This window comes from Talaromyces proteolyticus (assembly GCF_021365285.1).
Source record: "Talaromyces proteolyticus strain PMI_201 chromosome Unknown BGW36scaffold_4, whole genome shotgun sequence".
In the NCBI taxonomy this organism is placed as follows: Eukaryota; Fungi; Ascomycota; class Eurotiomycetes; order Eurotiales; family Trichocomaceae; genus Talaromyces; species Talaromyces proteolyticus.
In genome coordinates this window covers 2,847,030-2,874,700 of record NW_025764280.1, presented here as the reverse complement: position 1 = coordinate 2,874,700, position 27,671 = coordinate 2,847,030, and the positions used below count along the sequence as shown (strand labels likewise).

Sequence of the window (27,671 nt, the reverse complement as noted above, 5' to 3'; positions counted from 1 at the left end):
AACATGGCTTCCAACTCAACAGCCTCTTGCTACGAGATAGACAATTCCTTCCAATACTATGCACAGGATTGTCGTGGCGGCTTTGATTTCACCCTCCTGTTCGAGGAAACCATTCTGACTGCTCTTCCATTGGGTATTCTGGTTTTAATATCTCCGCTCCGGATTTGGAACCTCCTCAACCGGCCAACGAAAGTTGTCGAAAGCTTCCTACTTCCATTGAAGATTGTATGTACATCAGCAACGTCTTAGTATCCTCCTCGCTCTATACTAACGTTCCCGCTCGTCCTTCAGGCCTCATATGCCGGGCTTGGTGCAGCCCAGCTCGCTTTATTGACGTTATGGACATTACCAAACACCGAAAGGACCAGCGCGTCCATTCCAGTGCAAGCGATTTCCTTTGGCTCAACCGGCGTCTTTTGTTTGCTGTCTTACTTTGAGCACACTCGTTCCGTCAGACCCTCGTTTTTACTAAACGTATACCTCTTCTTGACCTTACTCTTTGATATTGCACGATGCCGAACGCTGTGGTTGAGGGATCCGAATACTTATGGCCGGACAATAGCAGTCCTCTTTACTGCCTCCGTCGCCTTGAAGGCAGTACTAGTCCTACTTGAAGGTCTGGAGAAGCGATGGACTTTGCGATCCGAGTACAAAGATTATCCACCCGAAGCGACTGCTAGTACCTATAACCGAAGTTTCTTTTCGTGGCTAAATCCTCTCTTTATGAAGGGGTTTACGTCGCTGGTTCGTGTGGATGATCTATTTGTCGTTGACAAAGACATGCTTTCCGAACGTGTTCACGCCCGATTGGAAGCGGCTTGGAACAAAGGTAGATTTGAAGCTCAATATAATAAGTATCTAAAGCAGACTGACCGTACATAGTTGCCAAAAAAACGCCATATTCATTGTTTCTTGTGTCACTCTCAACCCTAAAGTGGCACATTCTAGCTGTCATTCCGCCTAGAGCATTCCTCATTGCTCTTAACTTCTGTCAGCCTTTACTTATCAATCGGGCGGTGTATCTGTCAGTTGACAATGTAACACCTTGGACCACACATGTTGGCTATGGGCTCATCGGCGCCTACATCATTGTCTATGTTGGGGCAGCAGTGAGTGCTATCATATACTGAACGGCATTGGACATGTAAATCTAATGTTTAGCAGATTGCCATGGGTCAATACCAACATCTGTCATACCGGGCAATCACTATGGTTCGCGGCGGTCTTATCTCTATGCTAACCCGCAAAACAACCGATCTCAGCGTACGAGATGTAGACCCCGCTTCATCCTTGACATTGATGAGCGCAGATATCGAGCGCATTGTTCAGGGTTGGCAAACCATGCACGAAATGTGGGCGAATTTGATTGAGATTGCCGTCGCGATCGTCTTGCTAGAAGCACAACTTGGAGTGTCCTGTGTTATTCCTGTCGCTGTCGCAATAAGTATGTATCTTTGAAAACAAATTAAGTTACCGAGAGATTTTTCTAATATAGCGCGCAGCCTCTCTTGTTGCTTCGATCCTTTTTCTCGGTATTGTGGTATCACGACAGGCTCTTTGGTTAGAAGCAATTGAGAAGCGCATATCGGCCACGACGGCAATGCTTGGCTCCATGAAAGGAATTAAAATGACCGGTCTCAAAAATGTTTTGTTCAAAAGTATCCATGGACTTCGTCTTGATGAGTTAGACATTTCTAAGGGATTCAGACGGCTTCTCATCTGGAACATGGGATTGGGTAAGTAAATTGTTCAGCGGATCGTTCGCGGCTAACAACAACAGCATATTTGTCCCAAATATTTGCGCCAATCATTACCTTCGCCGTCTTTGTCTCATTGTCGCATGACCACGGAGACGATGTCGCGCTTAACACGGCGCGAGTCTACACGGCCCTCTCGATTTTTGCGCTGATGACGGATCCAATCACCACACTTGTCATGTCACTATCAGCATTTGCTGGCTCCGTCGGATCTTTTACGCGAATCCAAGAATTTCTTGATAAAGATGTGCTCGTGGATGAGCGAAAGGTTTCTTCATTGTCGGAAGTTTCTTCCGAAGAATTTAACAAATACGATGTAGCACCGCATGTGTCCGAAAAGTCGAGTTTTGCAATTAGCGATAATGATACGCTGAGATATAGCGGAACGGGGACGCCAGTGCGATCTGACACACCTCAGGGTGATATGATCATTGTTCACGACGCTGACTTTAGCTGGGACTTGAATGGAGAACCACTTATCAAGTCTATCACCCTCACTGTTCAAGAAAGCAAATTGAGCATGGTTGTCGGTCCAGTTGGCTGTGGAAAGTCTACTTTGCTGAAAGCCATCCTTGGCGAAGTTCCCTTAGCACGCGGCTCAGTATACACTGCGACTAAACAAATCGCCTATTGCGACCAAACTGCGTGGCACATGAACGATACAATTAGAAACAGTATTACAACGTCCAGTGATTTTGATGAGCAGTGGTACGACACTGTCCTCAACGCATGTGCGTTGTATGAAGATTTACGTCAATTACCCCGAGGAGATCAAACGATGATTGGAAGCAAGGGTGTTGCCCTCAGCACGGGACAAGGGCAGCGAATTGTAAGTTCTCTCTGCATTCACTCTTACAGTAGGCTGATATGTCTTAGGCACTGGCTAGGGCGGTATACGCAAGAAAGAAGCTAGTAATCTTGGATGATCCGTTCAGTGGTCTTGATACATCCACTGAGAATCATATATTTCACAGCTTGATGGGCAAGTCAGGTATATGGAGAGCAATGCAGGTGACAATTCTGATTGTATCATCTTCTGGTAAGAACTTCCCTTTGAGTCCCCAAAAAATGCTAATGAGTACTGATAACAGCTAAACGCCTCCCATATGCCGACCATATTATAGCAATGGATGAAAAGGGGGCGATCATGGAGCAAGGTCAATTTGATGTGCTTGCGGCAACAGGGGGTTATGTTTCCAGTTTCAATCTACCACAAGCCGATTGGAATTATACTCCTGATGACCGAACCTACCGCCGATCTGGAGCATTGCTAGCCACACCAAATAATGACAAGGTCATCCAGACAGATGATGACCTCGAAGCTGAAGCCAACCGGGCAACAGGAGATTTCACTATTTACAGATACTACTTTTCGTCCGTTGGGTGGATGGGAATTATTGTATTCGTCATATGTATCTCAGGCTTTGTGTTCTGCATATCTTTCCCAAGTGAGTACCATGTACATATTAGCTTTTTATTGTACTAACGACAGTAGGTATTTGGGTTAAATGGTGGGCGGCATCTAACGTACAATATCCCTACGAGAAAACAAATTACTACTTGGGGATGTATGTGATGTTAGGTGTCGTTGCTATGATCACTCTTTGCATCAGCTGCTGGTACGTGCTTGTGATTACACGTTGAATTCATCTAACGGTAGCAGGCAACTCATAATTACTATGGTTCCAAAGACTGGTGAAAGATTCCATTTTACACTTCTCAACACTGTTCTAAGGTAATATCCTGAAATTATAAGCCGGTTGTGAGACTAAACTTTACAGTGCTCCGAATTCATTCTTTGCTTCCACTGATATTGGTGTCACACTCAACCGATTCAGTCAGGATCTGCAGTTGATTGACATGGAATTGCCGGTAGCTGCACTAAATGCATTTGCAAGTAAGTCAATAAATAACATATAGTCGAGCTGGGATAGCTAATGTTTCAGCCCTTGTATTATGTATCGCGCAAACAACCCTGATTGGTGTTGCATCACCATACACGGCGATTTCATTTCCTATTGTTCTCATTGCTCTCTACTTCATCCAAAAGTTTTATCTCCGTACTTCACGCCAGCTTCGTTTCATGGATCTTGAGGCTAAAGCTCCTCTCTATTCTCAATTCACCGAGTGCCTCAGCGGTCTGGTCACAATTAGGGCGTTTGGTTGGCAGAAAGCCATGGAGAAAAAGAGCAGAGATCTTCTCGAGAAGTCACAGCGTCCATTCTATCTTCTGTTTGCTGTACAGCGATGGCTCACCTTGGTCTTGGATCTTGTGGTAGCCTGTATTGCCACGATATTGATAATTCTTGTGGTGGAATTGCGTGGATCAATCAGTGCAGGATATGTAGGTGTTGCTCTGTTCAACATTATCCAGTTTAGTCAAAGCATCAAACTGCTTATTACATTCTGGACAACGCTGGAAACGCATATTGGGTCGATTGCGCGTGTCAAGATTTTCAATGAAACCGTCAAATCTGAAGATGAACCTGGAGAGAATGGAATGGTGCCACCTGAGTGGCCAGGCCAAGGAGCAATTGAGCTCAAATCGGTCTCCGCGGGCTACAGGTAGGACTTAAAATATGCGTTGTGGGGATACAACACTAACAGCCGTAAAGACCAGATGAGCCGATTCTAAGAAACATAAGCATTTCAATTCGCAGCGGGGAGAAGATCGGTATCTGCGGCCGAACTGGAAGGTAGGTTTCAAAATTCCTATATGCAGTTTGATACTGATGTACTTTATAGTGGCAAGAGTTCGTTAGTTTTGGCTATCTTCCGAATGATCGAGCTTTCAGGGGGTAGTATCAGCATTGATGGTATTGATTTGACTACAATTCCGCGTCAGGAGATTCGATCTCGGATTACAGGCGTTGCTCAAGATCCTTTCCTGATCAAGGGCAGCGTAAGGCTTAATGCGGACCCGACTGGCAAGGCCACGGATGAAGCCATCTGGGACGCTCTCCGAAGTGTTCATCTGCAGTCTACGGTGGAAGAGAAAGGTAGTCTGGATGTTGATATTGAAGAGGTATATCTATCACATGGACAGAAACAACTCTTCTGTCTTGCGCGAGCTATGCTGCGACATAGCAGTATTCTCATTTTGGACGAAGCCACTAGCAAGTGAGTAATCGTAATATTTTTTTTTGCGAGATTCTGACAGAAAGCAGTGTCGATAGTAAAACAGACGAGATCATGCAGCGGGTGATCCGCGAGAAATTCAGCAATCACACAATTCTCGCTGTCGCACACAAGCTCGACACCATTCTCGACTTTGACAAGGTGGCTATGTTAGATGCGGGTCAATTGATTGAGTTTGATGATCCCTACACGCTTCTTTCTACAGACTCGGCGTTCAACCGTCTGTACACGTATTGTATGGCGGAAGAAGACGAGAAAGATGGCCAGTTAGGCGTGGAAGTGATCGTTCGGGACTCTCGCACACAATCGGGTCGCGCATCCACAGAGATTAACCCCTCAGCAAGTGGGTCAGATTGAAAAAAGGCAAATAGCATGAAATATTCAATATATGGGCGGGTATTTGGTTTCGTTTTTATGAATTTGGAAGGCATATTCATACTACATGACGCACGTCACAGCGAGGAGGGGTATTGAACATTGAACATATGATAATGGGGGTAATCATTGTTGATAGACAAAAGCATGTTACTATGGTATTACTAAACTCGAAACATTTAACTATACATATATTATTATAACCATAACTCATCTACCATACACGAATTAATATATACACCAAACCCACATCCCCTAGAATACAGCACGAATCCACAAATATTTGTATAGGAAGAATTTACAGCAACGCAAACGCGCCAAGCGCCACAGCAGCAATCAAACAACCCGGCACCTTGATCGACTCAACACCATTCGTATGCGGCACGCTCGTCGGCGTCGTCGCCGCAGTCGTGGTCGCAGCAGCCGTTGTGGTGGTGCTCGCCGCCCTCGCCGAGGACACCGCACTGGTCGAGCTCAGCACCGTCGACGTGGGCGTCGCACTCGTCGAGGTCGAAGTAGACGTAGACTTGGACGTAGACGTACTCGATGCCGAGGTAGTCGTGCTCGTGCTCGTGCTTGTCACCAACGTTGTCGACGTGGCACTGGTACTGGTTGACGAAACCGTAGTAGAGAAAGACGTCGACGCGCTGATTGACACGGACCCGGAAACGCCGGAAATCGCGAATCGCGCGGAATAGTTCACCTCGCTGGCATCGCTGTCGCTGGCGATGCGGATGAAGTAGTCGGATTCAACGGGAATGGAGGACGGGGGGGTCCAGGAGAAGGAGCCAGTGTTGGAGATGGCGCCTAGATATATTTAGTATATATGTACATTAAATTTGAAGTTGGGAAGGGGAAGGTACTGGCGATGGCAAGACCCTCGTCGGCGGTGGTCAGGGCGCCCCATTGCAGTCGCAGGTTGACGGTGCCGCTGGTGGTCGGCGTCCATTTGAGGGTGGTGGTCTGGCCAGCCTTAAGTGTGGTGCCGGCGACAGGAGCGATGAAGGCATTGGCGCCGGTGTCGGTGGAGGAGCTCGAGGCTGCCGCGGCGATGGCAGCGAAGAGACCGGTAGCAAGGGTGAGGAAGCGCATGTTGATTCAAATGTTGTAGAGTATAATTAAGCAGATATATAAGTAGACAGTTCGAGGGTATGTAGTGTAACCCAACGCAAGATGGAAAGGAGTGCAGGATAATGCGATTGTTTTATATCAAGGAGTGTGAACCACGGAGGGTAAAGATAATAAAAAAAGAAAAGATCGACTGATCTCGTGCTAGAGCAGGGCAAAGAGAAGCGAAGGCGAATTCAAAGCGAAAGCGAAAGACTGGCGAGAGGCGGAAAGCGAATTATTAACTGTCGGTGCCTGGGCACAGCCATTATTACGACAGCCTGTGACACTGCGAGTATGGCGGTTGTTGGAGGCGTCGCAGGAAATTATTACAATATAAAGCGAGCCAATCATAACACTCACTATTCTATTATAAGACTAGTCAATTGAAGCGGACCAACAGGAACTGACATATCGTCAATAAGCTATTTTAGTGCCTGTTTAGTGTCTGTGGAGGATCCTGCTTCTGGGATTGTGATTGGTGGATGATCCGGCTATTTCGGCCTAATTATGGTAAGGGTTTGCGCTATTCCTTTTTGTGCGACCAACATAGTGGCCGGAGTTGCCGCTGCCAGACTGTGTTAATACCGAATGTATTAATAGACAGGATCGACATTCCGCCATGGATGTCTGCTGCGCCTCAAAGTGCTTTGCTTGAAAAGTTTTCATATTGATAGTTGATATTTGATTTGATATTCTTGTTATTTGTTAAGATACTGGACTGGAGTCTTGATTAAAGTGCTTAGTGTAGAACGAGATGGACGCGCAATCTATAATTAGTGACTCCACAATGGTCCACACTAGTCAATGCTTGGCTTGCTATAAGAATAGTTATTATAATTATTTACATATACATGTATCAATTGATATTGGAGGACAAAGATATCTATAGATGCAGATATGCATAGTGCATATGATGCAAATGATGCAATGATGAGATGTCTATATAAAGTACACCAACTGAAAAGACAGCTGGACAGCAGTCAAATCGCACCTACGGAATTGCCGGCAGCAGCTTGCTGGCCTGGTGGTAGGTCTTCGAGAAGCCCCTGTGACCCGAGCCAGGAAATGGCCTGCATCACCTGGCGGTCTCTTGCTTCCATCTCCTGGTTGACGAGCTGCAGCATGGTTAGCATCATGCCGGAAATTTCCAAGGGTGGAGGTATTACCATTTGAAAGAGCCCTCTCCTAGCAGGCTGCCGCGTTCCACCAGCCTTGGTCGCATCAGATCGCGACTTGTTGGCTGTTTCTGGGAGCTCGTGTGAGAACCGGCATTGGTCGCCTCGTGGACAGCGTCCTCTGCGTTGGAAATTGTGGCATAGTTTCTTCCGCTTCGTGCTACCATCCCGTGGCGGAGGAGGGACTCGTTCGGGGCCATCACGACGAGATGATGCTTCTTCTGGTGCATCCTCTTCGTCGTTTTCACTGTCGTCATCAGATGAAATATCTGATTCACTGGAAATGACTTCTCTAATAGGTTCCGTCGGTGATGTGATATCAACAGCGTTTGCATTTTCCTGCAACAATTCAACTCTACTCTGACTTTCTGAAGTCTGTGTACCATCAGCCTCTGATTTCGGTTTCTGCTGTGACGCCTCTGCCATGAGCCGCGCCCGCTCTGCCACTGCCTCTGCCTTTTGCAAGCGTTTCTCTTCCTTCATCAATTTTTTGCGCAGCTTTTCTGCCCTCAACTTAGCCTTGTTAGCTGCATCTACCGGATCTATACCCTGCTCTCCCTGATCCCTTTTCGCTTGTTCCTTTTTCAACCTCGCTTCTTGCTGTTTTCGACGCGCCTCCTCGCGCTGTTGCTCTCTCTGTTTCCGAGCTTCCTCTTGAGCTTTCTTCTTTTCGTCGACCCGCGCTTGAGTTGGGAAGCGTTTCTTGCGTTCTTCAATCCAGGACTGAAGATCTGCCGTCGTCTCCAATGTCGACGTACGCCCTCGGAATGTAAACTGAAGAGTTCCTGACAAACCGCTAGCCGAGGCGAAGCGAGCTTCTTCATCCACATCGTCTTCCTCCGCACTAGACTCATGCTCTTCTGTCTTAGGGGTGAGGCCAAGCTGGTTGAATTTGCGCTTCTTCTTCTTAGGAACTTTCTTCACCGCATCGGCTGGCTGCGGCGGTTTTGCCGGTAGAGGAACTCCAAAGCTGGGTACAGCAGGCGGCGCTGGTGCGCGCGGGACGCTTGACATTGGCTTTTCAAAAGCAGACGAAAACGGCCGTTTATGTCCGGTCATTCTGTAACCGCCGCCTGCATTGCCGGGCGCAGAGCTTTGATATGGCGACGCATTGTAGGTAGTTTCATTAGTAGCACCAGGATAGAACCCTCCAGTTCCAGTACTATCGTACCCCCAACGCATCGGCGGTGCCATCACCGGCCCTGCCCCGGCGAGTCCTCGCGGCGCTGAAGAGGGTGACTGCGAGGGTATATTACTACCGTAGCCTGTTTGCTGCGATGGCGTTGGCGTGTTACCATGTACATCATGCGTATTTCGGTACCCGGCATCGTAATTCGTGTGCGAGTACGTTGAGCCCGCAGTGTGAGGATACGACTGAGCGACGGCCGGATACGATCTCGATTGCGCGAGTGATGGGTTCGAATAATAGTTTTGCGCTGCCACAGGGTTCTGTTGCTGGCCCGTAACAGACGGTCCATGGGGGTATCCGCCATAAGCACTGGCACTGACACTGACACCTTGTTGTTGGTTTCGATAATGGGTATTGTTCAGATAGCCACCTCCACGGCCTCCTCCTCGGTTCATACCGCCGCGACCACGCCCTCGATTATAGTTCCCCGACCCACGACTACCGCGCTGCGAATAGGCATTTTGATGCCCGTAGGCTGTTGCATTATTCGGATAGCCGGGTCCTTGCTGTTGCTGTTGGGTCGGTGGTGGTGGCGGTGGTGGTGGTGGCGGCGGAGGAAATGAAAATCCTTGGGAAGCCATCGTCGCAGCTTGTGTCGGTCAGGAGAGTTTCATGTTGACAGGTGCTGTCACTTGTCTGGCTGTAGGAGCATGGCGGTTGGAAACTCCATATTATTATGGGATTTAAGAGGAGGAGCTGGAGAGGCGATCTGATGTTGGTAGACAAACAAGGCAAATATAATGTCACGTGATAGCAGCTTCAAATTTGAAGAGCTTCATCGATGATTGGCTGTCTACACATCACCACCCATCACCACGCCATCTATGAGCTGGAATCCGTTTTGAATTTCTCTATAACTGTGCCTAGAGCCATGACTTTCTAGACACCGATTTCCTGGCTATTCGATATTCGATTGACTGTTGGATTGACTATTCATGTCCCGGTGACGATGGGATATGTAGTTTGTTTGTGCTAAATTTTCTCACTCTTTATTCAATCATCGACGTGACCTCAACGAATACAAGATGTTCATTCTTGTAAGTCCCCGAACCAAACCAGGCTAAACTAGCTAACAATATGATAGTCGACTATTTCCGATCTTGTACAGATCACCCCAGAGGATTTCTCCAAATTCAGTGCGGTGGCCATCGAAGACAACATTAATGAGAAATACGCCAACAAGGTAGGTCACTTTCTAACTCATATATATATATATAATATAAGTCCAGAGTTGATTCTTTCAGATTATTCAAAAGGTTGGACTGTGCATTGGGTTCTATGATTTGCTGAAATCCTCTGATGGCCTGATTGGACATGGAACTGGGCTTGTTAATGTTAATGGTGCGTCATTCACTTATCGTTATTGTATCAAACTGATAATGTTCAGTCACATTTCGATTACTTGTGTTTCGGCCATTCAAGGGAGAAATCATCCTTGGCAAAATCACAGGGTCAACCGAGGACGGTCTCAAAAGTATGTATAGTAAACCGAAATTTTAAATTAACTACAGGATATTTCTGACAGGTTACAGTCGGACTCGAATTCTTCAACGATATCCTTGTCCCCCGCAAATGCTCTTCGAGAATTCCAGCTTGTAAGTCGAGCTATGCCGAATACGAAATAATCACCAATCTAACCACGCTCCATTTAGTGATATCGCCGAACAGCATTGGATCTGGGAGAGCGACGGGACCACCTTTCACTACGACACGGGTGAAATAGTCAGATTCCGTGTGGAAACCGAAGAATGGCATGACCAAATTCCCACAGCGCCAGAGAAGACCAACGTGACTCCTGTCTCTGAGCGCAAGCCTCCGTACTCTATACAGGTATGACGTCCTTATCTGATACCCTCAGTTCAAGGCTGACTTGACTAGGCATCGATGTTGATGCCCGGCCTGGGACCTATCGTGTGGTGGCAATAATCCACATGTCGCAGTATCTCATGTTTTAACGATTGCAATACAGAAATCAAATATTAGTAATGATTCGCAGATCATCATCCTCATCGCGGCTACCAACGGCACGTTCTGCGGGGTCCGCACTAAGTGGGATGCGGCATGCTTAACTAGGGCGTGTCAGCTAATTTCTAATATCCTAGCGACTTGCTGTAATTTCCGTGCTTACGATATCAAGATCACGAAATAATAGAATTATAGAAGGAGACGGATGGAAGGCGAGAGACGAGTGTACCATGGCAACACATATATTTCACATTCCAATGGGGCTATGTGTTGCGTCGATGGCGTGCTGCTGTAACCTAGAACATAACCATGTACATAATGAGGAGCGGTTGACAGGTCTCGTCAATAATATGGCCGTCAGTATAAGCCCATTTGTCATGGTTTCGCTGTGAGACTTTGGGTTACTTCATAGTTTCTAGGCGGGCGTGGATGGATCCTTTTACTAATCCGTTTGTGAATTATTTTTTTAAATGCCCCGCGTCCCCGTCGAATTCAATTGACCACTGCGTGTCTATTTTCTCATTTTCAATTTATCGCTTCATATCGCTAGATCTATTACTTGTTTGATATAGCCAGACATCTGCCATCTGTTCTTCTTATCAGCGTTGCGATTACCAGCTCTTCTCAGCAGAAGTATCAACATGACTCTCCCTACTCACAGCCCCCGATTGCCACCACTGCTGCACGCAGACGTCGTGCAGACCCCTCCAAGACCGCCGTCGCCAGAGCATCAATTTGGCACACGCGCTGTGCATGCTGGAGCCCACATTGACCCCACCACAGGCGCTGTTATCGCCCCGGTAAGCGGCGTCGAGGAGCGTCGATAGACCGTGCTGATAACGTTGCTTAGATCTCGCTTTCGACTACTTTCGCCCAGTCCAGCGTTGGAAACCCAATTGGTATCTATGAATACACTCGCAGCGCGAATCCTAACAGGCAAGAGGACCCTAACGAGTCTCCACACATTTTTCTAAACTGGACCTTTCTAAACTGACCTGCAGAGACCACTTCGAAGAAGCCGTCGCGGCGCTTGAGCATGCCCGGTTCGCCCTCGCCTTCTCCTCCGGCTCGGCCACTACAGCCATCGTCCTTCAGTCCTTAGCAGCCGGATCGCATGTGATATCCGTGTCGGACGTCTACGGCGGCACCCACCGCTACTTCACCAAAGTCGCCGCTGCACACGGCGTGCATGTCACATTCACGCCCGCCATCGAGGTTGACATCGAGGGGCTGATCAAACCGAACGACACAAAGCTGATTTGGATTGAATCCCCCTCTAATCCTACCCTTGGCTTGGTCGACATTCGCAAGGTGGCGTCGATTGCGCATCGTCACGGGATACTGGTTGTCGTGGATAACACTTTCTTAAGCCCATATATTCAGAATCCGCTGGATCATGGGGCTGATATTGTGGTTCATTCGGTGACGAAATATATCAATGGTCACTCGGTATGCTACATTAACCTTCATAAGATTGAATACTATACGTTGAACACTATACTGACGTGATGTGATAAATGTAGGATGTCCTCATGGGCGTTGCCGCCTTCAATGCTATCGACCTCAAGGAACGTCTAACGTTCCTCCAGAACGCCATCGGTGCCGTGCCCTCTGCATTCGACTGCTGGCTCGCGCACCGCGGCCTAAAGACTCTCCATCTCCGCGCTCGAGAAGCAACCAAAAACGCTACAACCGTCGCCAAGGCCCTCGAAGCCTCTCCATTCGTCAAATCTGTCAACTACCCGGGCCTCGACTCGCATCCGCAGCGCGCGATCGCCGTAAAACAGCACCGCGACGGGATGGGCGGCGGCATGCTCAGTTTCCGCATCCAAGGCGGCCACGAAGCTGCCGAGCGCTTCTGCCAAAACACACGTGTTTTCGTTCTCGCCGAGAGTCTGGGTGGGATCGAGAGTCTGTGCGAGGTTCCCTCTAGCATGACGCACGCTGGCATCCCCAAGGAACAGCGCGAGGCAGCCGGCGTGTACGACGATCTAGTTCGGTTGAGCTGCGGAATTGAAGATGCGGCGGATTTGAAGGCGGATGTTTTGAAGGCGATTGAAAAAGCTGCTACCTCGATTAATGGAAGCAAATAATATATCTGCTTGGGTAATATAAATAGATTTGGATGGCGTTAGCATAAGTGTTTAACATAGATATAATCTATTTTTTTTTTCTTTTCTTACCTATGAGATAGACATTGATCAATAATAATATTCTAATAGTTGATGCAAATCATCAAGCGGCCCCGCATTAATCCGACAAAGCTCAGCATCATTGGTTGATTGGACGCATACATCAAAATCTAATTTTCTACTACCAAGTTATATCCATAATTTATATCTACTTGCATCCCAGCAATTAATCTTTAATTAAGAAAACAAATGGCATCCATGTTCAGCTTTGGATTTTCCGGCGACGACATCGAGGATGACATCGACATCAACATCGACAGTGCAGAGGTACACTACAACACCACCTCGACAATCCTCCCTGATTTATTTCCTGCCGAAAAGCATTTATTCGAAGAATGGGTGAGCTGCCCATACCCTTTACTGAAACTGTAGTTTCTGATGCATGTGTTATGTATGCATGTGTAGGCATCATCACTACCGTCTCAAATCGCATATAACACATTAAAACTAGAAAACCCAGAGAGTACTGAACAGCCCCTGCGTCTCGGCAGAAGAGAGCTTTTCGACGTTCGCACCCAGCTCATGGCCGAAGATGCGCCTGGGCATGAAGAGCTGGTCTCGGGACTGGAGCAGGGAGACCTAAAACCGACTTTCTACGAGGGTGGGTTTAAGACCTGGGAATGCGCGCTTGATCTTGCCAGGCTCGTGGCGATGGAGCAGCATTTGCAGTATCTCGACGCTAATGTCTTGAATGAGGATGAGAGGAAGGAGGAGAGGGGGTTGCATGTTGTCGAAATGGGCTGTGGCACTGCGGTGCCTTCTCTCGCGCTGTTTGCGCGGCTGCTGAGGGCTAATGATGGGAAGAGTGTGCGGTTTACGTTGGCGGATTACAACTCTACGGTCCTGCGGATGGTCTCGTTGCCGAATCTGTTGTTGACTTGGTGGTTGAATACGACACACGGCGAGATGGATGAGAAACCAGACGAGGGCGAACTAGACATCGACGCCACGCTTCTCGATGCCTTCCGTGCTGATGTTTTGCAGCGAGGAATCGTTGTTGATTTTGTGTCGGGGGCATGGTCGCCGGAACTCACTGCTCTCGTCTTGAACGATAGCACGGCAACTGATACGCTGGTGCTGGCCAGCGAGACGATATACTCGCCCTCTTCCCTCGGTGCGTTTTCCGAGACATTGATGTGTATTCTGCGTAGGGCCGGGAAGAGTCGGTCCCTGGTTGCAGCGAAGAAAGTGTATTTTGGCGTTGGAGGCGGGATTGATGAGTTCCTGTCTGTTCTGCACCAGCAGCCGCTGCAGGCGGGGGAGCGCGTTGATGTGCAGAGGAGGAGAGAGATTAGCTCAGAGGGTGTGGGGAGGATAGTTTTGGAGGTGAGCATTCACGATACGACGGAAACTAAATAGCAAATATATAATAAGAGGAACAACATATGAAATTCTTAGCAGCACGCTGCATGTTGTTTCTATGTACAAATACATAAATCCCAATCTCTTCCCTGGCACATTCTAACTAATACTCGTCCGAGGGAGATGATGTCTAGTCGTAGATACTGACAACCTTCCCATCCTTCAACCGACTAACACGGTCTTCCTCCAACTTCTTATTGTGGTTCTCGTAATACGCAGCGACAGCAGAAAGATCCGCCTGCGAGCCCGCACCGACATTGAGTCGTGAGCCGGTATTAAAAAGCCTGTCAACCGCATTAGCACATCCTAGCACCTAGCAATTTTATTCCAATCGTTTTATGGTTCGTTTATGGTGGGCGGCATACTCTGGACTCCTCAATTCAATATGCTCCCGCCGCGGGGTGCCAGCAAACAAATGCCTATCCGACGCAGCCTTCTCGATCGCCACCGTTCGAATAGCATTGCGTTCTTCAAACACCTTCTCGTCCGGCGTGTACTTCTTGATCAGGCCCGTGATCCACGAGTTGTCGGAGTCGGAGGACTTGGTGATACGGTAGAGCACGAAACCGGCGGCGAAAGTGGACACGGCGATGTAGAAACTCGGCTAGAGGGGAACACAATGTTTAGAATGGAATGGGTTGTGGTGTTGGTTGATGAGCGGATACTTACGCCGAACCCTTCGCTCACGGGCTCTGGGTGGTGGTGGTGGTGGGCGTCGGACGCATAGCGGCGTGGTTGCTGACGCAGCAGCAGCCGCGCAGAGGCTGCCGATCGCCTTGCAGCAAACATTGGGAATTGGGCGGTGGGAAGGATAGAGCGAGGCGTCTATCTTGAATTGTCTTGGAGTTTCGGTACGGTGTTGGCTGTGGTCGGCCAAGCTACGAAGCTGATCACGTGACGAGGTGCCATTGGCCAATCAGGGAAGAGTGATTACTGGCTTTTCAACCGGTGTTTTATGTTTTAAGCATACACATTTAGATTTTAGATTTTTGTTCTGTGTTACATACTACGCTGTTTGGATTTTCTCATTATCGATGGTTTCTCCCAGAATGTGTAGATCTTTTGCTCCTCCCTGTTCTCGCTTTCTTTGCATACCAAATCGAAGGTCAGAGAATCCCCGCACTAAACGCATGCGTCTGGTTCAAAGCAAGTCTCTTCCCAATGCAGTTTCGCCGTTCATATGCGAAAGGCTGCATCACGTCGCGGCTGTCAGTATGGTATGGTGACGAGGGTAGTTTTGCTTCCGGCAGCCATCTGTCAGAGATGAATTGATCTGGGCTATGGAAATTTCCTGGAGACAGAAATGCTGCTAGTGGGTGAACTTCAACTTTGGTCTATATACTGTCAGTGGAATAGTAAAGAGGTATATGAATATTTACCTTCGGTGGAATATCGTAGCCCGAGATTTTGACTGTCGTGGAACAAGTGTCTCGCTGCAATGTACTTGGAATAGGAGGGTATATTCTAAGCGCCCCATTCACACAGGCATGTATATATGGCAGTCCCATCATCGCATTGTCAAATGTAAACTCGTATTTTCTATGGAATGCCGACCGAACCCCTCTAGTCGCCTTTTCGAACGCCTTCGGGGAACGCAACAACCAGTATATAATCCCAGACATCAACAATGCGGCAGTCTCACTTCCAGCAGTCATGAGAACGCCCACATTGGCAACCAACTCGTCTTCTGATAGTATTACCTTTTGGTCACTGACGGTATCCTTTGTAGACTTCGATATCGCATCATCGCTGTCCATCAACATTTGAAGCTGGGTTGAGGAGGTATGTAGTCATTTCTTTGGAGGCATCTATGAAGATCGCTATAACCAATACCAAGATCACAGGTTTCGCTTTAGAGCATCTCAGTTCCTCTCAATGAGTCGTCCCATTTGATTGTATATTTCCACACTATCACAATAGTAAAAGTGAGTCATCAAGCTCAGTTTGAAAGGCACCCCTTGTCTACCCAGTTTCCTACACAAGTTGCAGTAATTAAGATCATTGTCTAACTACTATTTGAGTAAGCACACAAGATTAGTGTTAGAGATATCATAATGACTTAAGAAGTTCCGCTATAAAGATATTTTGGGGCAAATTTCATTGACAGCCACCGCATCTCGATGCCTGTTCTCCTAGATATTCATAAAGTTAGGTATTAAGGTTTAAAAGTAAACATATTTGCCATATAATCACTATCAATTAGTGGTAAAATATTAAATAATTTGACAATAAGGTTATGTATTCCGGTCCATGGGTAAACATCCCAATCTCCAACTACTGACAACCAAATTAAAACAAGGCACTCATATGTACGAGAGTATCTACTACTTAGTCAGTTTTATTGTCCGGCTTGATTCCTAGACTGCTGGGAACCTTGCACGTAAAGCAGTATTCTCCAAAGGCAAGACTGATGGCGCTAGTCATTTTTGCATATGCAATGGAGTTACTTTCCCACTTTGATAAGTCAGATGTGCCTTGGAAAACCTCTGCCAAACCCAGCGCTTGCATAGCCGCCTGGTTTGTGCTCGAACCATTATGGGGCCGAAGCAAAGAAAATGCATCTCCAACAAGAATCAGCTTGCCGTCATGGAAGACTGCTTTTGATGCGGCACAATCCCTAATGGCAGAAATAAACGGATCGGTGGTCTTTTCGAGAAGTTCTGCAAATGATTTGCTGGGAATATCTGTACCACGGCTACGCTTTTTGGCCCATACGCTCGGTTGCATTTTTCCTCTTGGGATTGTTGTAAGATGCCTCTTCCCGGAAATATCGGTGAGAATTTCTTTCAAGTCATCCGAGTCCTCCTCTATCATCTCATACCAGACCCAAATAAACTGACAGTCGCCTGGCTCTAAACTGCCGGTTTCTGATGGTACGTGATAACTAAAACATGGAAGAGTCAATTGTCATTATCATTCCTGTTATCTCGGCGACGTAGGGAAGGGCGATTCTTACGACACAGTGTACCCCTTTTCAGAGCACTCTACAGATTTCTTCACAAATTGTACTTCGTCAATAAATCAATACCTGGTTGTCAATACAATGAGAACACTGGTGGTTTTCTAGATACTGTGTTGGTATTATGCATAATCCATATAATCCAATTTAGATCGTAAAAGGATTCCAACAGAATTCTAGCATGACGAGTCATGAACGAGGTGCTGTGGCGGTTTTTTAACCTTTCTTTGAAGTGGTCTAACGAAACTTTGTTTTGAAGGAAAGAACGACAACGGGCGTGGGAGGGCCTTTGAATGTGGCATTTTCCCCTTCTGGCGCTCTGATGGTGGCAAGAATATTGACAGGGAGTTCCGGAAGCTATCCACAACTGCCAGACGGCCGCAGCGGACGGCATCCTAGTTGATACCAAGAACCTCCCTACAGCTCTGGAGATTAAGCACTGATTCGATTAACGGTCGCCGTTTCGAATTCTTGAAACTACTCCTCTTCTCCGTTCTCCGCCTCTGAAAATGAACACTGTAGTATTCCATTCCAATCCGGCCGCGTGTACGACCAGAATAAACCTGCCGTTGTCACTGGCTCAACGGGACCGCCAAAGGGTGTGGCTGTCTGTCGATACAATTTTTTTTCTGGCGCTTATGGTGCAATCCGATCACAAGGCCTAGGGCCTACCAGCAAAACGGTCCAATTCCTCCTCACTGACCATGCCACTGGCTTATTGTTCAATACTATGCCGACCCTTGTCGCCGGTGGGTGTATTGAGTTCGACCAGGGCGACTTTGACCTTGCCAGAGTGTGGGAAAGAATCCGTCAAGGAGACCTTAAGACATTCTCCGCCGTACCAACAATTTTCGTGCGCCTGCTAAGATACTGGGTTTCGGTCCTTTCCTCTAAGTCAGATAGCAATGAGTATCTCAAGGGACTTTTGGGATTTCTTACTTTGCAAGCTCGACATCTGCACTTCCGCGGATTGTCTTTGAGCGATGGATCGAGCTCGCCGGAAGGCCAATATCTGAGAGGTAAGGAGGGTCAGAAATGGGAAACTTATATATTAACCCTCCTGGTCTGCCGCCTGTTCCGGTATGTTCACCTCGTATCCCGATCCCAATGTCCCTCCTGCGTCTAATACTAAGGGCCTGTTTCTATTTAATGACGGAATTACAGGGTTCATTTGGTATTAAAAACTCCTCGAGTGAGTCTAAGCCTTCTGACGGAAATCATGGAGAGGTCCTGGTTCGTGTGCCTATGCTCTTTTCAAAGGAAATTCCCTCTCTTGTCTACAAGCAACGAATGAGGTACTAACAATATTTAATGGTGAAGATATATGAATGATCCTGTCGCGATATATGCCTCGTTTGACCAGGACGGGTTTTATAAAACTGGGGATATTGCACGGGAGAAGAATGGTGTTCACTTCATTGATGGCCGTGCATCCGTTGACAGTAAGTCTATATTTCAAGTGCTGTATCACTCCGCAGACCAGCGCAGACGAGCTAAGCGGAATGCCATAGTTATCAAATCGGGGGGCACAAGATCTCAGCTCTGGACATTGAGAAAGAGCTGAACTACCACCCAAAGGTCGCGGAGGGTATCATTGTTGGTGTAGATGATGAAGAATTTGGCCAACGTATTGAAGCGGCGGTAGTTCTCAAAGATGTAAGTCCATCTCGGAGATGCGAATTCCAGCCTTGCCGTCAATATTCATTGTAGCTGGACTACTGAATCTTGTTCTGACGCACATTGGGATTAACTTCAGCCCGCGGATACCTTGACCCTTGCAGAGCTTCGCAACGACCTTCGCTTATCGCTTTCTAACTACAAGTTGCCCACGCTGCTTCGGGTGTTTCCGAAACTGAAAAAGACGTCCACGATGAAGGTTCCTAAGAAACTTATCAAGAACCAGCTGTTCGGTAAAGCCCATTAGCGATTCAACGATGGACACTCCTAAGTTGACTTTTATAGTAGTCATCCTGGAATAATTAGGTGATTGAGCGGAAAAAATAAGTTGACGGATGAGAACACTTCACGCATGACAGGAACTCTTTTTTATTCGATTCTTTTTGCAAAGATATTGGGACACTATACATGAGAAAATGACCTGGCTATTCTCAATAACGACTTAATGGCATATCAGCCACATTATATCACTTTAGCCCTCTTCCAGTTTAAAGAACGACATTTTCGTAACAAAGTGTCAGAGCCAGCTAAAAGCGTACGAACTAGTAAACATTGTGGCAAATTAGGACTACCGGAATCATCAGGAATATGCGATTGATTGATTGTAAATAAAATGAGCGGCACGCAGAGGATATGTTAAATACACATCTGCGGAGTTGGCCCATAGTTGATGTGTGGATGGGACCAATTCCTCCGTGTCTTGGAGGATCCATGGGATACTCGAGAGTGACTGGAAAGGGTTGTCTCGGAACCCCGTAATTACATACAGGACACAAAGAAAGGCGGGGTACGAAGGGAACCAATAGGAGGCAGCTGTAAGTAAACTGCTCCATGTTCTGACACAAAGAAATCGAAAAGGTGGCCTGAAGAGGTAGCTGAGTGAGAAAGATTGCTCTTAGAAGAACAACTTGAAAGAATCATCTGTACTTTGAAAAAATGCAGGAAACGATATCAATAATCGAAAAATTTCTCACTCGATCCGCATCAAGCCCGGATTGGCTTGAAATCATTGACACTCGTCATATCATGCGTTTCGAATGTAACTTCGCGAACCCCCGCCTTTCTGGCCATCATTCCAATCAAATGTAGGGCAAATTCACCTGTAGGTGACCCCCGAGAAGCTCTTGCTATCATTCGAGCTTCGTGTCCAGGCAGGGAACCAATTACTGTGGTTAAGGTGATAATAGTGGTGCCCAACGTTACAGCAAAGATAGCCTGGATTCTCATTCGTACTCGGGATGTATATCTCGTTGATAGGACACGGTAACTCAGGTCGTCACCACCAAAGTAATAGAGAAGTCCGTGAAAGAAAGGAACTGCTGTCCAAGTCAAGATTCCCCGGAGAATAGGGTTGCTGACTAGATTGACAGCCCCTTCTGGAACAATAAGAAGTGAGTCTGCAACAGCAGGGGACCATTCGGGTGCTTTTCCATGGGTTGAAAGGATATAATCAAATTGCTCAACACCCTCTTGGAAATTGAGAGGGATGAGATTCTCTGAAACACCGAAAACGTAAGCAATGTACCCCCAGTGACGGACTGCTGCGTCAAGATCGCTCGTTGCGAAGTCCCTGCCAAAAGCGCTGTCGCCGATAAGATTCTGGATGCCGAAAGCCGTGATTCCAAGAGCCATGTCGGTGTTCGAGATAGGATTACCATGTTCACCAAATACCTTCTCACCCCATCGCTTCCTGGCTGCAAATCGCACCTGGCCATGCATGAATCGCACCTTAACAATTTCCTGGAATGTTTCAGAAAATCTGTGATATCCTTGAGGCAAAGAGACTCGATGAAAAAAATGCGCTGTTTCCAAATGCCTTCGCATGACCGTCTTTGGATTTGTGTATTGGCCAGTGGATCCTACGGCGTTCGCCACTGAAGAAGCCTGCGATGTAATGATGAAGTTCATAGCCAACGCAGTCAGCCGACCGAGGCCAGTAGAGTTGGCAAGGACGATACGGCCCCGCTCAAAAGTCTCTTCATCAAACCATTCCGGCTTTCGATCCAGGTGCTCGAAGAGATTCACGATCTCTTGGGGTGCGTCGGGAACGGATTCGATTCCGTTGGAAAGGGCTTGGAGCATCATTGCTCGAACCTTGCCCATACTCGTCTTTTTACCCAAGCTGATGACGGGATCCATGTATTCATCGCCTTGCCAGAAATGATCTTGCATTTTTTCCACCAAGGGTGTGCGCTTTGGAATAGGCTGCACGTCCATATAACGAGAAAGCAAACGTTTGCGCATGGGGAACCATTCCGGAGATTGCAAGGTACGAGATGGCGGAGGGCGAAGAATGTCTCCTGGTCGAAAGTAATAGTCGTAGGGATGGCCGTGCTCTGTCTCTATCATGTCTCCGGCCGCGGAAAGGGAACGCCGCGAATTTTGCTCTAAGCGTGCCACGCTTGGCTGTAGACTTTCAGGAGCTTGTTGGCCAGATTCATCTGGTATCTTGGATATATGACTGTCCCGGAACATCCAAAGCAATATGACTCCTACGATTATCAATCCGAGATAAAACCCTCGTGGTGATGTTGAGAATTGCCCGTCCAGGGAAGTGTTTGATATATGACTGTGATAACATTAGACAGGGCCCGAGAATAAGCCGGGTTTCAAATTACCGAGCTGCTAAGGCACCAAGAAGGACACACGTAGAGCTTCTTAGAATACTGTTCAGAAAGGAGAAGCCTGGTTGCGATACATAGGCGGGGAGGGTTGAAAATATGATACCGAATCCAAACCCATGAATTATTCGACTTGTCATTACCGATATCCCCGCGCCCTGAACAGTCATCATGGAGCTTCCAATAGCGATCAAAGAACCAGAAAACAAGTTTAACGAATTCTTCTCCATGATCACATCGCCCAAGCAACGATAGGCAATTACTGCCATCGCAGTAAATGCACCCAAGCAGCTTTCGGCCATAATAATTAAACCGCTCATTGTTTCTTACACTTGAGGAGAACTCAGCATCCGAATCAAACACGTTAAGTGACACAAGGGTAGAATGCCTATGAGTCCGTGTGAAAGGAGAGCATACCCTGGATATTTTCATTTATATTTCAGTGACGGGTATCATATGCTGGTTAACACGAAGCTGGGCACGTGTCCCTGCCCTACTTAGTCTCGTCTCTCTTTCAACTGAACTCAATCATCTGATCTTTGGATTGGTTCCCCTTGCCTCTTTAAGACCCATCTATGCGTAATAGGCCATACTGTAATAGCCCTGCTTCACATTACTGAATGCTGGTATGCCGCCGGTCCTCGGCATCGCCGGGACACCGCCGGGTTTAGATTGGATTCCATACCATTTACCGGTCTATCAATCGCCTACGAAACCTCGTTCCGGCATACTACCGAAATTTGTTCGCTCTGGGCCTGGAGGAAACGCTTGGGCTTTTTAAGATGCGACCCAGGTCAGTCAGAAGCCGCCCAATTCTCTCTCTCTCTTAGTAGACCGCTTACACGATCCCCGCAGACGACATGGCATCGACGATCTCATTCCAGGGCCAGACGGTCATCGTCACGGGCACCGAAACGAGTGTCGGTAAAGCTTTGGCGCGATTGTTTGCTCAGCGCGGTGCCCAGGTCGTTGCGGCCAGCTTTGGTGTTCCTGACGGCAGCAGGGCCATAGTTGATGAAATCAATGTTGCCGGTGGCAAGGTGGTCCCCGCCGACGTGACATTTGAAGATGCGGCGAAAGCTGTCCAGACTGCCATCGAGGCGTTTGGGTGCGTTGACATCATCATCAACCACTCAGACCTGGCTCGCGACAGCGCTTTGGAGAAGATGGCGGAGGATGACTGGGAAAGTCTGGTGGAGGCTTACCTGAGAGCGTCCTTCCGAGTCACTCGAGCTGCGTGGCCCTATATGAAGAAGCAGAAGCTCGGCCGCATCGTTTCCACAACCTCGCCAGCTGGATTGTACGGGAGCATAAACCAATCGAACTTGTCTGCTGCCCAGCTGGGGCTCGTCGGCTTCACCGAAACCATCGCGAGGGAAGGAGCCAAGTACAATATCCTCGCCAACGTTGTTTCTCTCTTGGAGAGCAATCAAGCGGCCGCCAGCCTGTTACCGGACACGGTGCGCAGCACGCTTGGCCCAGAAGCTATCGCCCCCGTGATCGCCGTCCTCGCCCATATATCCAACAAAGAAACAGGAAGTATCTTCGAGACTGGCGGCGGAGATGTTGCAAAGCTTCGTTGGGAAAGAGCGAGCGGCGCTCTGCTTCGGACCGACGAGACTCTGACTCCATCAGCCATCCTACACCGCTGGAACGAGGTGGTTGATTTCCGGAAGCCTGAATTCCCAAAGGGTGGAGCTGGGATCTGGGATAAGCTCCAGGCTTCACGGCTGCTCCCGGCGAATCCACAGGGGGAAGAGCCACAGTTCGATGGCAAGGTCGCTGTTATCACAGGCGGTGGTGCTGGACTTGGTCGAGCCTACTGCCTCCTGTTTGCCAGGCTGGGTGCCGCGGTCGTTGTGAATGATTTCAAGGACCCAGAATCTGTGGTGAAGGAGATCCGCAGCCTTGGTGGCAAGGCCGTGGCAAGCAATGCCAGCGTGGAACACGGCGACCAGGTGGTGAAGGCGGCAGTCGAGCATTTTGGCCGAATTGATATTCTAGTCAACAATGCAGGTATCCTGCGGGACAAGTCAATCACCAACACAACGGATAAGGACTGGACCGATGTATACCAGGTCCACCTGAAGGGCACATACAGCTGCACACGGGCCGCCTACCCGTACATGGTCCAGCAAGGTTACGGGAGGATCATCAACACATCGAGTACCAGCGGCATCTACGGCAACTTTGGCCAGACCAATTATGCTACTGCAGTGAGTTCTTAAGCTTCACCTGAGGAGCCATCCACGCTGACAGTTTGAATAGAAAGCTGCAATACTCGGCTTCTCATGCTCCCTGGCCGTTGAAGGAGCAAAGTACAACATTCGAGTCAACACGATTGCACCGACAGCTGGAACTCAGCTTACGAAGACTGTGATGCCAGAGATAGCACTGCAAGCTTTAAAGCCCGACTATATTGCTTCCCTGGTTGTCCTACTCTGCTCCGACAAGCTTCCAGCGCGTGGTACTGGCCTCCTCTTCGAAGTTGGCGGTGGCTTCCATGCACAAACACGGTGGCGGCGATCGGGAGGACGCACGTTCGGAGCTAAAATCACACCTGAGCGGATTGCTAAGGACTGGTCTTCGGTTGTAAATTTTGCAGACGGTCATGCTGATCATCCGACGACTCTCACTGAGGCCCTCGAAAGATTCGCGGTCGGTTCCATGGGTAGTGGCGTCCTCGAGCGCATTGAGAAGGCAAAGAGTACTCCGATGAAGCCGGTCCAAAGTTCTTGGATCAAGCGTGATGTGCTGTTGTATAATATCTCTCTTGGTGCTCGAAGCGACCAGCTGGAGCTCGTGTATGAGAACCACCCCAACTTCCACGTTGTCCCAGCCTTCGGAGTCATCCCGCAGTTCACAGCAAAAGCCAGCTTTAATTACCCTAGACTCCTGCCAAATTTTAACCCAGCTCTTCTGCTCCATGGTGAACAGTACCTGGAGATTCGCAAGTTTCCCATACCCACTGCCGCTGAGGTCATCAACAGTCCGGAGCTGCTCGAGGTGGTAGACAAAGGGAATGCGGCCGTGATCTACACGGGCATTACAACCAAGGACGCAAAGACTGGAGAGGATATATTCTACTCAGAGTCTGCCTCTTTTGTTCGTAAGTCGGGGGGATTCGGCGGGCAGACCAAGCCAACCGATCGTGGAGATGCTACCGCCACCTTCCAACCCCCAAGCCGCACCCCGGATCTCGTGCTGAAGGAAAAGACGTCGCCTGATCAAGCTGCACTATATCGTCTGAATGGGGACTACAACCCTCTTCACGTTGATCCCAGCATTAGTAAAAAGGGCGGCTTCCTGAAGCCCATCCTCCACGGTCTTTGCACATTTGGAATTACGGCCAAGCACATATCCGAGGCGGTTGGGCCGTTCAAGAGTATCAAGGCCCGCTTTTCTGGAACCGTGCTACCGGGTCAGACTCTTCTGATCGAGCTCTGGAAAGAAAAGGACGGTGTTATTTTCCAGACGAAGGTTGAGGAGTCTGGGAAATTGGCCATCAGTGGAGGTGGAGCTAGATTATATGGCGCTGAGAACGCGAGACTGTAGAAGAGGGTGGTTTGCTTGTATTGCTAGGCTAGATTGGTATGTTCAAGCTAATTTTGCCTCTCTCTACTGAACCCTCGCATTATATCGCAAGAAGTGGTACAAATTAGTCTTTCCTACGCTTACCCATCCCCTGAGAAGATATATGTGCGCCTTTTAATAAAAATAATCGGTACTAGGCAAGCGTGTAGATGTCTAGATTATTCTAGAGAGGGTACATATAAACAAGAATGGTGATAAATTATCAAAGGTGAGAATCGCTGGAGAAACGTGCGCTTGCCCTCGAAAGCGCTTCACTAGCCTCATGTTCAATCCTCTTCGCCAGCTCCATGCAGGTAGGGATGTCCTTGATCAGCCCAGCAGCCTGACCAACTGTCCAAACACCAGCGTTAATGTCGCCCGTTTCATAGACCTTCCTCCCTCGTATTCCAGACATGAGATGAGCCACTTCATCAAACTTGGGGTCCAGCTTGGAGTTCTCGATCTTGGACACTTCGAGGGAAATTTCGTTCTGCGCGAGGTTAGTGTGGCATCATCCATGGTCAATGGATCGATCGGTCGAGGGTGCGGTACCTTTGCCAGGCGTGTCGAATTGCGAAATTTGCGCAGTACGAGAATAGTAGAGTTCTCGTCCATGCGCGCGATTTCTTCCTTGACACTGTGATGGATTGGAGACTCCATTGTGCACATCCATCGGGTGCCCATGTTGATCCTGCACCGTTGTTAGCTTTTGACTTGTGAAACAGAAAATCAAAGACGGTCTGACCCTTGTGCTCCAAATATAAGGGCAGCAGCCAGTCCATTACCGTCACTGAATCCTCCAGATGCGAGGAAGGGGATCTTGAGTTCCTGCGCGCATCTTCCGAGGAGGATCATCGATGTGATATCGTCTATTTACGGTGAGCATCCCTTCACTATTTCCAGGGCGCGGATTTACGTACATTCTCCTCCATGGCCGGCGCTTATCATGCGAGACAAGTGGTCAGAATCAACTTGGGTTGGTAAGTTTGATCTCAAGCTTACCATTCGATGCTGACAGACGATTAGTGATAGTGCGCGCGCAATTACCCAAAGGGGAACCCACCCGTCGATTGATATACAATCCACCCCCTTGGCCTCCGCCTTCAAAGCATGTCCAATTGATACACACTTGTGAATCACAATGACATTGTTTTCCTTGAGGAATGGGAGCACTGGATCCGGATTCCCGGCTGTTTCGACGACCTTGATACCTTCCTCGACAGCGACTCGTGCGTAGCCCAGATAGTCGGGTGCGTTGAGGCTCGGGAGCATTGTGATATTCACACCAAACTAGTACTGTTAGGTTGCTGCAGTTTGCTCTTGTTCTCGTGGGGGCTCACGGGCTTATCTGTCATTGTCCGGCATCGACGAATCCTAACCACGGTCAACTTGGATTCGGATGAACACTTGCCAAAGCACTTACTCTTGGCGGAGAGTCTCTGGATTGGGCTGCGTCAAGGAAGTCTTATCTTGTTAGGAACTGGCGTCACTTCACGGGCTGAGAGGCGAATACCAGGAAGCCAAGTCCACCAGCATTCGCCACGGCGGATGTCATTTCTGACACGGTCAGTCTGCTTCATTGTCTGTGTGCAGAAATCAACCACGCATACCGGCTCGACCAACCCACATCATACCTGATTGGAACTATTAGAATCCTGATAATTACCAATACTCAATTTGATAGAATCCAAATACTCACCACCCTGAACAATAGGGACACGGACCCCGACAGTTTCTGTTAGCCATGTTTTGATCGCCATCCTCGTAGAATTGTGCACTCTGTCGTCGCTTCTGTAATGACTAACAGGGTGCTACGTAGAGCAATTTTAGATACAAGCTCAAATACCCCGGGTGGCAGTCTGTTGGTTCTGGTTAGGCTAGACTCGCGGGCGATGCAACTGGCTCGGCCCTGCGGATATCGGTTGTCGGCAACGACAAGATCGCAAAATCCACAACCAAAAGTTTCAATCGGGAAAACGAGTCCCGAAATAAAATCTAATCTATTTTTCGGTGCTAGGATAATTTTGAGCCGATACCTAGTGTCGACGGGGGGCTGTGGTCGCTATCCCGTGGGGAAATTTAGCCTCTACAAGGGGTGTATCAGGCACAGTTCACAGCTGAACTACCCCGTAGTCAAACGACTTTTGGTTAGTTTAGTGGTACTCTGGGTAGTTTTGGCAGTAGTCTTTGTGATAATTTAGTACCTTTTCATGCACCTAGCCGCGAATTTATTCCACCCATTCTTATACTTTGCTTTACCTTGCTTATACCTAGTTCCAGACTTAGGCTTAAGGTACCTATCCAGGTTCTTGGTGCCGGATTCAACATGATCGTAAATGGTTGCACGAACAGGAGGTACAATTCGTGGCTTTCCCTGGCGATCCCGAGGTGTCTACCCCATGGGGAACATTTATAGTTTACGAGAACTTTATACTTCTGTTGGGTCTAGATGTAGAACCATCAGCTATATAATGAGGATGCCTCACTACCATGTAGCATCCTGTATTTGAAAATTCTCCTTATACAGAGCCAATTCAACGTCATCTACGATCCCGCGCTTCTTTCTTGAATCTACTTC

At 48.2% G+C, this 27,671-nt stretch overlaps 13 protein-coding genes across 13 annotated transcripts; 6 read left to right on the top strand and 7 right to left on the bottom strand.

Moving 5' to 3' along the window:
* Window positions 1–3: 3 nt before the first annotated feature.
* On the top strand, window positions 4–5,252 carry BGW36DRAFT_291965 (putative ABC multidrug transporter; the record flags this gene model as incomplete). The annotated part of the gene is made up of 15 exons (XM_046210884.1): window positions 4–225; window positions 292–829; window positions 883–1,109; window positions 1,165–1,444; window positions 1,503–1,736; window positions 1,781–2,586; window positions 2,634–2,796; window positions 2,849–3,205; window positions 3,253–3,376; window positions 3,421–3,492; window positions 3,539–3,654; window positions 3,704–4,322; window positions 4,373–4,453; window positions 4,503–4,877; window positions 4,925–5,252. The coding sequence occupies 15 exons, from the start codon at window positions 4–6 to the stop codon at window positions 5,250–5,252; spliced, it is 4,542 nt and encodes a 1,513-aa protein (XP_046074823.1).
* A 211-nt stretch (window positions 5,253–5,463) lies between these two features.
* On the bottom strand, window positions 5,464–6,665 carry BGW36DRAFT_375587 (Ser-Thr-rich glycosyl-phosphatidyl-inositol-anchored membrane family-domain-containing protein). The gene is made up of 2 exons (XM_046215786.1): window positions 6,134–6,665; window positions 5,464–6,077 (listed from the first exon to the last, which is right to left on the bottom strand). The coding sequence occupies exons 1-2, from the start codon at window positions 6,360–6,362 to the stop codon at window positions 5,569–5,571; spliced, it is 738 nt and encodes a 245-aa protein (XP_046074822.1). The 5' UTR covers window positions 6,363–6,665; the 3' UTR covers window positions 5,464–5,568.
* Window positions 6,666–7,015: 350 nt separating this feature from the next.
* BGW36DRAFT_140673 (uncharacterized protein) lies at window positions 7,016–9,452 on the bottom strand. Its single transcript, XM_046209437.1, has 2 exons — window positions 7,547–9,452; window positions 7,016–7,495 (listed from the first exon to the last, which is right to left on the bottom strand). Exons 1-2 carry the CDS (start codon window positions 9,323–9,325, stop codon window positions 7,361–7,363), a joined length of 1,914 nt encoding a protein of 637 aa, XP_046074821.1. The 5' UTR covers window positions 9,326–9,452; the 3' UTR covers window positions 7,016–7,360.
* Window positions 9,453–9,769: 317 nt separating this feature from the next.
* BGW36DRAFT_396032 (putative DNA-directed RNA polymerase III subunit 22.9 kDa) lies at window positions 9,770–10,670 on the top strand (the record flags this gene model as incomplete). The annotated part of the gene is made up of 7 exons (XM_046218116.1): window positions 9,770–9,781; window positions 9,829–9,927; window positions 9,989–10,085; window positions 10,132–10,218; window positions 10,277–10,343; window positions 10,397–10,574; window positions 10,623–10,670. The coding sequence occupies 7 exons, from the start codon at window positions 9,770–9,772 to the stop codon at window positions 10,668–10,670; spliced, it is 588 nt and encodes a 195-aa protein (XP_046074820.1).
* A 556-nt stretch (window positions 10,671–11,226) lies between these two features.
* Window positions 11,227–12,856, top strand: BGW36DRAFT_140626 (cystathionine gamma-lyase). Its single transcript, XM_046209436.1, has 4 exons — window positions 11,227–11,509; window positions 11,560–11,645; window positions 11,711–12,158; window positions 12,233–12,856. Exons 1-4 carry the CDS (start codon window positions 11,351–11,353, stop codon window positions 12,800–12,802), a joined length of 1,263 nt encoding a protein of 420 aa, XP_046074819.1. The 5' UTR covers window positions 11,227–11,350; the 3' UTR covers window positions 12,803–12,856.
* Window positions 12,857–13,090: 234 nt separating this feature from the next.
* On the top strand, window positions 13,091–14,260 carry BGW36DRAFT_396030 (uncharacterized protein; the record flags this gene model as incomplete). Its single annotated transcript, XM_046218115.1, has 2 exons — window positions 13,091–13,240; window positions 13,307–14,260. 2 exons carry the CDS (start codon window positions 13,091–13,093, stop codon window positions 14,258–14,260), a joined length of 1,104 nt encoding a protein of 367 aa, XP_046074818.1.
* A 133-nt stretch (window positions 14,261–14,393) lies between these two features.
* BGW36DRAFT_425906 (NADH-ubiquinone oxidoreductase 178 kDa subunit) lies at window positions 14,394–15,052 on the bottom strand (the record flags this gene model as incomplete). Its single annotated transcript, XM_046220184.1, has 3 exons — window positions 14,394–14,547; window positions 14,629–14,867; window positions 14,933–15,052. The coding sequence occupies 3 exons, from the start codon at window positions 15,050–15,052 to the stop codon at window positions 14,394–14,396; spliced, it is 513 nt and encodes a 170-aa protein (XP_046074817.1).
* Window positions 15,053–15,236: 184 nt separating this feature from the next.
* BGW36DRAFT_375574 (uncharacterized protein) lies at window positions 15,237–15,810 on the bottom strand. The gene has a single exon (XM_046215785.1). It carries the CDS (start codon window positions 15,772–15,774, stop codon window positions 15,598–15,600), a length of 177 nt encoding a protein of 58 aa, XP_046074816.1. The 5' UTR covers window positions 15,775–15,810; the 3' UTR covers window positions 15,237–15,597.
* Window positions 15,811–16,591: 781 nt separating this feature from the next.
* On the bottom strand, window positions 16,592–17,146 carry BGW36DRAFT_293049 (uncharacterized protein; the record flags this gene model as incomplete). The annotated part of the gene is made up of 1 exon (XM_046210960.1): window positions 16,592–17,146. A coding segment is annotated over one exon (555 nt), but the record flags the coding sequence as incomplete, so codon positions are not given.
* An 806-nt stretch (window positions 17,147–17,952) lies between these two features.
* On the top strand, window positions 17,953–19,146 carry BGW36DRAFT_425903 (uncharacterized protein; the record flags this gene model as incomplete). Its single annotated transcript, XM_046220183.1, has 4 exons — window positions 17,953–18,302; window positions 18,543–18,664; window positions 18,721–18,878; window positions 18,979–19,146. The coding sequence occupies 4 exons, from the start codon at window positions 17,953–17,955 to the stop codon at window positions 19,144–19,146; spliced, it is 798 nt and encodes a 265-aa protein (XP_046074814.1).
* A 737-nt stretch (window positions 19,147–19,883) lies between these two features.
* BGW36DRAFT_448045 (uncharacterized protein) lies at window positions 19,884–22,129 on the bottom strand (the record flags this gene model as incomplete). Its single annotated transcript, XM_046221746.1, has 2 exons — window positions 21,548–22,129; window positions 19,884–21,468 (listed from the first exon to the last, which is right to left on the bottom strand). The coding sequence occupies exons 1-2, from the start codon at window positions 21,838–21,840 to the stop codon at window positions 19,884–19,886; spliced, it is 1,878 nt and encodes a 625-aa protein (XP_046074813.1). The 5' UTR covers window positions 21,841–22,129.
* A 251-nt stretch (window positions 22,130–22,380) lies between these two features.
* On the top strand, window positions 22,381–25,075 carry BGW36DRAFT_448044 (peroxisomal hydratase-dehydrogenase-epimerase; the record flags this gene model as incomplete). The annotated part of the gene is made up of 2 exons (XM_046221745.1): window positions 22,381–23,736; window positions 23,789–25,075. 2 exons carry the CDS (start codon window positions 22,381–22,383, stop codon window positions 25,073–25,075), a joined length of 2,643 nt encoding a protein of 880 aa, XP_046074812.1.
* A 176-nt stretch (window positions 25,076–25,251) lies between these two features.
* Window positions 25,252–26,944, bottom strand: BGW36DRAFT_375572 (uncharacterized protein). The gene is made up of 11 exons (XM_046215784.1): window positions 26,793–26,944; window positions 26,704–26,727; window positions 26,607–26,650; window positions 26,517–26,557; window positions 26,434–26,467; window positions 26,157–26,383; window positions 26,096–26,104; window positions 26,014–26,033; window positions 25,839–25,962; window positions 25,646–25,784; window positions 25,252–25,583 (listed from the first exon to the last, which is right to left on the bottom strand). The coding sequence occupies exons 1-11, from the start codon at window positions 26,851–26,853 to the stop codon at window positions 25,317–25,319; spliced, it is 990 nt and encodes a 329-aa protein (XP_046074811.1). The 5' UTR covers window positions 26,854–26,944; the 3' UTR covers window positions 25,252–25,316.
* Between the last annotated feature and the right edge of the window lie 727 nt (window positions 26,945–27,671).